This window comes from Myotis lucifugus, unplaced genomic scaffold (assembly GCF_000147115.1).
Source record: "Myotis lucifugus unplaced genomic scaffold, Myoluc2.0 scaffold_6681, whole genome shotgun sequence".
NCBI lineage: Eukaryota > Metazoa > Chordata > Mammalia > Chiroptera > Vespertilionidae > Myotis > Myotis lucifugus.
In genome coordinates, this window is record NW_005877729.1 from 1 (window position 1) to 8,359 (window position 8,359).

The 8,359-nt window shown below is 49.2% G+C and overlaps 1 protein-coding gene across 1 annotated transcript; it reads right to left on the minus strand.

The window, feature by feature from the left end:
* Nucleotides 1-577: 577 nt before the first annotated feature.
* LOC102431059 (dihydroxyacetone phosphate acyltransferase-like) lies at nucleotides 578-6,548 on the minus strand (the record flags this gene model as incomplete). The annotated part of the gene is made up of 4 exons (XM_023749355.1): nucleotides 578-704; nucleotides 1,894-2,023; nucleotides 3,409-3,585; nucleotides 6,366-6,548. Coding segments are annotated over 4 exons (617 nt in total), but the record flags the coding sequence as incomplete, so codon positions are not given.
* Between the last annotated feature and the right edge of the window lie 1,811 nt (nucleotides 6,549-8,359).

Below are 8,359 nucleotides of genomic sequence, written 5' to 3' on the forward strand. Positions count from 1 at the left end.
CTCTCTCTCTCTCTCTCTCTCTCTCTCTCTCTCTCTTTCTCTCTCTCTCTCTGCCTTCCTCTCTGACATAAACAACAATTTTTAAAAAGTGTCAAGTTCTACTTCGCAGCTGCACTGACCCTCCCCACCGCCCCCAACCCCCCCTCTGGATTTGGGTGTGTCTTCCTCCTTCCGTCTGCGAGTGACCTAACAAATTTAAGAGTCAGAGTCTTGGCGGAGCAGCTTCTTGTCCCTTCGAGGAAAAATTCAACAGGAGCATACCCATTCTTTAAAGAGAAAACACAAACAAACAAAACAAGACACAAAGCCCATTGCCTACGCTCAAAGGATCAAGGCTTCTTTGCTCCCTCCCCAGCTCCCGCCCCGGCCGCTGCACACACTGCTCACAGGGAAGCTCCGACACAGCCACGGGGAGCAGCCAGGCTGCCGAGCTCCGAGCTCCGCGCACTCCTCCGCACTCCTCCGGGAGGAACACGGCTCAGCGGCCCATTCGGGCGTCAGGGACTTAAATGAGGGCTCGCATGTCACTTCATCGAGCAGGAAACAGCTGGAGCACCTGGTGATTGTCTGCATTTACCCGTAACATGGTCTTGACGTATTCTGAGAACACGGCCCAGTAGAGTCTGTTGCCGCCGAAGGTGCGCCGCATGAAGAAGCGCCCGACATGCGCAGCAGCTCCCCGATCATCTTCATCCCCAGGAAGTCTAGAGGGGGAGGGGTCAGCAGTGACTGCAGAGCCTGGACGGTCCATAAAGACCTAACTCGTGCTCTGCTAAGGAGGATCTCGTGGATGTAAGACACTCCTGTGACCTTCAGGATTCTAGCTTCTGAGATCAAAGTCCCCAAGAAGAGACATCTCATGGAATGATGGGAAGGAGGGACCACGTGGGCAGGTGCCTGCTGGGAGGGAACCCTGCGCCCCCATGCACCTTGGGGTTCACAATCAGACCAGATGGAGCCGGGGGGGAGGTGGGGGACAACGACATTTTTCCTTCCAAGAGCCATGTGGATATTTATAACATCATTCGAGGGCCATACACAATTATCCACTTAAACTTTAGCCTGCTGCCCGGCCAGCGTGGCTCAGTGGTTAAGCGTCGACCTATGAACCAGGAGGTTACAGTCTGATTCCTGGTCAGGGCACATGACTGGGTTGTGGACTCGATTCCCAGTGTGAGGCCGATCAATGATTCTCTCTCTCCCTTCCTCTCTGAAATCAATAAAATATTTTAAAAATTAGCTGCTATATTTGGTCAAACATTTAATTACCTCCCCATGATGCATTGGCAGGGCCAGACCAAATGATTTCTCGGGCCTTACACAGCCCACGAGCCGGACGTCCCCCACCCGAGCTAGAGGCAGAGGGAACGGCAGGCCATGTGCCAACCGCAGCAACGTCATCAGGCCGACTTCTTCAGTCAGCACCGCTGCTGACCTTCATAGGCCAGCATGTGTCCACAGGCCCTGGACAGTCAGGCCAACAAGCTCCCCCTCCCCAGTGGACCATCCGGTAAAACACCCACCGTCTTTAATAAAGAAGCCGGGCTAAGGGGAGGAGTTCTAGCATCAGTTCACAGGAGCCCTTTTCATTTTCCCTGATTTTCAAATAACTTCCTCACATGTCCATAGACGAAAATGCGTTTAAAGTGCTTAAGTCCCAGCCGTATTTCACCCCACTGTTTACCGCCTTTATTACCAGCCGTATATGTTTAAACCGCAGCTTCCCTGGCTACCCTGAGAGAGGGTAAACACATAACTTATTTGCCTTAGCAATCCTACTTTTGGGACCCCATCCTCCAGGAATGAAAGCACTGGTATAAAAATCAGTGGTTGCGATCATTCCAGCGCACGTTTTAATCTTTACAATCGAAGAAAGGAGAGAAGTGCACGCACCCATCCCCGCCGCGATGACAGGGACCGGCAGGTCATAGTTGTACAGAAGGAAAGACAACATCAGGAAGTCGATGTAGCTTCGGTGGCTGGGCAGCAGGACAACCGGGTGCTCCTGGATGGCTCGCTGTAGCTTTAAAATACAGAAAGGAGACGCTTTGAATCATTTCAGTGTTCACGTTATTAAAGTCACCTCACGGCAGAACACGGGAGGATGTGCACGTGGATGGAGGGGAGACTGATACTGCGTCTGCCTCCCCTCCCACACACACGACATGTGTTTGAGTTCTAGGTAACCTCACCCAATGCAAGGATATGGGGAAGGTAAATTTTGATGGATTATAACAATAACACTGATGATCGCTCACTTATATTAGGTGGGCACCATATTAAGCATTGTACGTAGTAAGCATGTTACACACATTGTTTAATGCCAGGTATTTGTGAAGAGCCTTAGCTTCCTTGTGTGTGGCATGGCCACGCATTTAATAAATGGCAGAGCTGGGAACAGAAATGAGGTCAGTCGGAATGAGAAAGTCAGCTGTGCCCGGCTGGCGTAGCTCAGTGGTTAGAGCATCGAGGTCACGAGTTCAATTCCCGGTCCAGGGCACATGCCTGGGTTGCAGGTTCAATCCCAGGCCCGGTCGGGGCTCGTGTGGGAGGCAACCAATCGATGTGTCTCTCTCACATTGATGTCTCTCTCTCTCTCTCTCTCTCTCTCTCTCTCTCTCCCTTTCACCCTCTCTAAAAGGCCATGGAAAAATACCCTCGGGTGAGGATTTAAAAGAAGTCAGCTGTGCGCCCTGCTCCAAACGTGTCCACAGCGAGAGAATGCGCTTCTCTCGGGAGATTAAAAACAAAACCTACGAATTTTTAGGACACGGGAAAGGAACAATACTGCCAGGGACAGTGGGTGCCATGGAGCTGGGAGGCATGCAGGGGAGCTCCCAGATGTACCCCCGAGGCTGTCAACCTCACCCGTGTTCACTGGTATCGATGTGTTGTCTGTTTCTCTGAATCCTAAGCAGGACCGACTGAGGGAAGGAGATTTGTGATCAGGGAGGGCATGGCCAGCCAGCTGCCCTGGCCCCAGGCACAGAGCCAGCCGTTCTTGGGCAGAGACCTGGCAGTGAGTGAGCGATCTGAAGTCACAGGAGGAAACACTTGAGTAAAGAGAATCTTCAGAGGCAGCCAATGGATGCTTCTCTCATCAATGTTCCTCTCTCCTTCTCTCTCTCTCAAACCAATAAAAACATATTTAAAAAACAAATTAAAAAATATAATCTTTATAGGAAAGTGTTTCCTTACAGGAAAAAGCAAACTATTAAGAAACAGAAGTGACGGAATTAGAAAACTCACCATCTGGCAATCATCACACACCACCATGCGGAGGCCGAGCCCTGTGCCCGGGGACGCCTGCCGGCCAGGCCTGCCCACTGAGTGCAGGTGAGAAGCCGAGGAGCTGCCCAAACAGGGAGGGGCGAAGGAGAGGGGGCTGTTTCAACCAGAAATACTCACTTTCTGAATACCTTCTTCATTGACACACACTTTGGAGTAAATCTGTTTAAATATTTTGCTCAGGGCAAAGGCAAAAAACCGGATGGCTCCCAGACGCAGCTTGTGGCTCATTTCATCCAAGATCTGGCACGCTTCCTCGCGGAGGGCATCCTGGGACTGGACGGACTCCTTGGAGAGCTGGAGGGGAGAGAAGCAAGGATGCGTTTCTGGAAAAAGGAGCCACAGCTCTTTCATTCACACCAGGTCCACACGGCTGATACTGAGAACTCAAAATTAATACGTTTCTCCTTCATGTAGGTGGACATTGTATATTTTCCAATGAAACACAAGTGGATAAATGATCCTCTTTAGACAACTTCAAAGACTAGGAACTCACAGGGAATCGGCTTTCCAGGATGGCATGTGAGACAGGAGACCAGCCCCCTCTCCGTCAGGTGTGTTACCAGCTTCCACCAGGAGCCACGGCCCTAAACACACGGCATGGCGCCTTTCAGTGACTGCTCGATGCCATGACCGGGTCATGACCAAGGCAGAGACAAGCCTACACTGAAGCCCCATTCGCACCACCTCAGACACACGGGACCTGCTACAAATCCCCCGACTATCAAAGACGATCAGTGAGCTCCACGCGCTCACAAGGAAACGCCTTCACTCCCACCGCAGAGCAATCTCCTGATAACGAAACAAAATGCTGGCTGTGTGCGAGCCCTGGCCAGGGCCTGGAGACGAGCGAGTCCGTTTCTGTCCTCAGGGAAGCCAAACTGAATCCTTCCAACCGCCCCCACACAGGCACTTTGAAAAGGAGGAAAGTCTGTGTGTTAGCTGATGGTTACCCAGTCAGGGCACAGGCCCAGGTTGCGGGCTCCATCCCCAGTGTGGGGTGTGCAGGAGGCAGCCGATCAATGATTCTCTCATCATTGATGTTTCTATCTCTCTTTCCCTCTCCCTTTCTCTCTGAAATCAATAAAATAATGAAAAGAAGAAAAAAAAGAAGGAAGAAGAGAGAGGAAAAATGCTCTTCCAAGTTGGAAAGCCTTCAACTTGTGTTTTTTTTTTACAATCATCCCATTTTTTAAAATTATGATACAAATATACATAATATAAAATTTGCCATTGCAATCACTTTCAAGTGTACAGTTCAGTGGCCCTGGACCTGTCTATAGACTGAAGGGAAGGAGCTGATGAGAACAAAAGGCTGCAGAGAGAGGACAGGGAGCGGCGCGGTCAGTCTGTCCCAAACAGAACTCAGCTCCTCTCCACTCCCGCCCCCTCCCTCCCCCCCCCGGCTGTGAAGGGTTCTTCCCTTCCCTTAGTAATGTCTACTTTACCTCTCAAATGCTTTTGTTGTCTAAAAGCCTTTGTACATTTCTGATCAGGGAAAGGGCAATCTCAATGTCAACTTGTCACCTAATCATAAACTTGAACTTACAGGACTCACTTCCCTACACCTACTGACTTTGACAACATAACTTAAAATGCAAACAGCCCTTCCGTTCCCTAGGGTTATGTGTTTAAAGAATAAACAGGATCCCTTGCAATAGCCAACACTGGTACTTGGCGAGGACAGGAGCAGAACAAGGTCAAGAGCATTGCAACGTAGTAGCCCAGCAACTCAGTAGCCCAAACATCATTGCAACCAAGTTGCAGGCACCAAATAAAAAATGGCAGGTGCATCGGCTTAAGGTGTCTACACTTTAAGCATCATGAGCAGATTTCTTATCTCTATTTTTAGCCAGACATGTTTCTAAAATATAAACGAATCGCACCAACTCCAAATGGAAATCCTTCAATGGCTTTGCACGACTTCTAATTCTGCTACGAGGTTTGCAACGCCCTCCACACCAGAGGCCCTGCCTCCTTCTCCAGCCTCAATTCTTACCACGACCCCTTCTCTGCTTCTGTGGTCTGGTCATGTTAAACCACCTTCAGTGCTGCAAATACGTGTGTTCTCTGGTCCTTAAAACAAGCGGGTGGTTCCCAAACTGCCACCCTTTGGAATGGACCGAGCTTCCTTAAAGACTACTGATGGCTGGCTTCTTCCCGACCTCCTGGTGTAGTTGGTACGGGGTGGGGCTGACGCACAGGGATTCTTAGAGCTCCCGAGTGAGGTTTGAAAACCACGGGGAAAGTTATTTGCTCTGTTAGAAATACTCCTTTCACCCAGTTCACCTGGAAAACTCCTAATCCTCTTTCAGGCCTCATTTTAAAAAATCTCTCTCTAACTCCCTACACAAAACTAGCTTCCCCTCTAACAGGTGGCCCTGCAGTGGCGCCCACTAGCGTATCTTGTATCAAAGTTGATGATACAAGATGAGAGGAAAAATGCTCTTCCAAGTTGGAAAGCCTTCAACTTGTTGTTGTTTTTTTACAATCATCCCATTTTTTAAAATTATGATACAAATATACATAATATAAAATTTTCCATTGCAATCACTTTCAAGTGTACAGTTCAGTGGCCCTGGACCTGTCTATAGACTGGTGCTCATGCCCCATCAGACTGCACACTGAAGAGGCAGGAACCCTGCTCCGGTCGCTCACTGCCAGACCCCGTGTCTAGGACAGAGGCTCACACATGTTCTGGCAATGGTATACATTTGATGAATGTGCTGAATGTGGCTACACCTAAAAAGATACATTAAGCCCAGCCCAGCCAGCGTGGCTCAGTGGCTGAGTGTGGCCCTAGGAACCAGGAGGTTGTGGTTAGATTCCAGGTCAGGGCACGTGCCCAGGTGCGGGCTCCATCCCCAGTCTGGGGCGTGCAGGAGGCAACTGATCCGTGATTCTCTCTCATCACTGATGTTTCTCTCTCTCTCCCTCTCCCTTCCTCTCTGAAATCGATAAAAATATATTTTTAAAAAAGATACATTAAAGATAGCCAAATAAATTCATAGCATCAAGAAGAGAAAGCACTTGTTGACCAGGAGCAAACCGGGCTGCGTTGAAGAGGACTCACTTACCTGCTTAATGACATAATAAACCTCTTCGGAGTTGAGAACACTAGACTTAATATCGTTTGGCGTGCACGGAATGAGCCCCTTATACAGGAGGGGGGTGTAGCACTTCATGGCAAACTTCAGGTCACTGACATGCCTCCTTTCCTCTAACATATCTTCAAAGTCATCCCACTTTTTGAGCTCCTTCTGTGGACAAGGTAAAGGAAAGAAAGTCATGTACATCCTGTATAATAAGTCAGGACAGATTAGGGACTGTAATTGTAAAGCTTTATTTCTGCCCAATTTGTATGCTGTGACAGGTGACAAGAGCAGAGTGACCGAGTGTTAGATTTTCATATTCCAAGAAAAAATGTAAATAGGATCAATACATTGATATTGAATTATCATCATGTTTTATTTTATCTTTTAAATGTTTTTTTTAATTGATTTTAGAGAGAATGGAGGGGGATAGAGAGAGAGAAACAAAGATATTAGAGAGAAACATCCATCGGCTGCCTCCTGCATGCTCCCCGCTGGGGATCGAGCCTACAACCCGGGCATGAGCCCTGATGGGAATCCAACTGTGACCTCCTGGTTCATAGGTTGACACTCCACTGAGCCACGCTGGCTGGGCTATTTTTTAACAGGATTTATTTCATTGTAAATATATAACTTAATCTTTAATATTTTTTGAATCCTCACCCGAGGATATGTTTATTGATTTTTAGAGAGAGTAAGCAGAAGAAGGGGGCGGGGGGGGGGAGTGGGGGAGAGACAAGCATCAATCAGTCGCCTCTCATACATGCCTGACGAAGGATCGAACCTTCCAAACAGGTATGTACCCTGATGGGAAGCAAGCCCGCAGCCTTTCGGTGCACGGGACGATGCTCCAGCTGACTACCCGGCCAGGGCTTACGCTTTAATTTTTAATAATGGCTGCTTTTAACATTGGGCTTGCAAGCTTCATGAAAATTTAACGATCAGCTCTGACAGCGAGTACAAGACTATAGACTCCGGCTGCCAGCACTGGAAACGAAATCCTCTAAGGACAACGGGATAGAGTAACTAATGAAAAGGGGTGCGAGTGCTACTCGAGATTGAATGGCTGGGGAAGTCCTCTCTGGGGAGGAGAGCTTTGTGCTGGGACCTCAATAATAAAAGCAGCAGCGGCTGCCCGCCTGGTGATGGGGTGTCTTGTACCACGTTGTAAGGAGTCGAGATTTCTCATTCAGAGTCTAACAGGAAGCCATAGTTTGGGTGACAGGTGCGCCAGCGATCCCCCACACCAGCCTCCTTTGCATTCTGTGGTCTCACTGCAAGACTTCCCCAGGCCAGTGCTTAGGATACAACCTACTTGTGATGGTTGCCAAGCCTACATGTTTAGACCAGCCCTTCCTCTTTGCTCGGCTCCCATATTTCTAACTCTATTCGGATGTCTCCCAAGCCCCTTGTGATGGATCTGGTCCATAACATAATAATCCACAAATTAAAAATCATTAACTTTGCCCCGGCTGGTTTGGCGCAGTGGACAGAGCGTCGGCCTGCGGACTGAAGGGTCCCAGGTTTGATTCCAGTCAAGGGCACATGCCTGGGTTTCGGGCTCGATCCCCAGTAGGGGGTGTGCAGGAGGCAGCCGATCCATGATTCTCTCTCATCATTGATGTTTCTCTCTCTCCCTTCCTCTCTGAAATGAATAAAAAATATATTTTTAAAAAATCATTAACTTTGCCTCCCCCATCTCAAACTGAACACAACCCCAATTACACCCTGACCAAACCTGCTCTGTCCGCATCTCCTATCTGCGAAAGGCATCTCATCCACCCAGTTGCCCAATCACAGAAACCAGGAGTCAACCTGAGTCTGCCTCCTCTTCCTTAGCCACCCCTTCAGCTGCCCTCCACACCCCACAGGCGGCCCACTGCCCTCTCCCCACACTCACTGTCACTGCCGGCTCGGGCTGTCTTCCCTTCTCTGTCCTCACCCATGTCCAGGATCCTGGCATCAAATTCCCTCCCCAG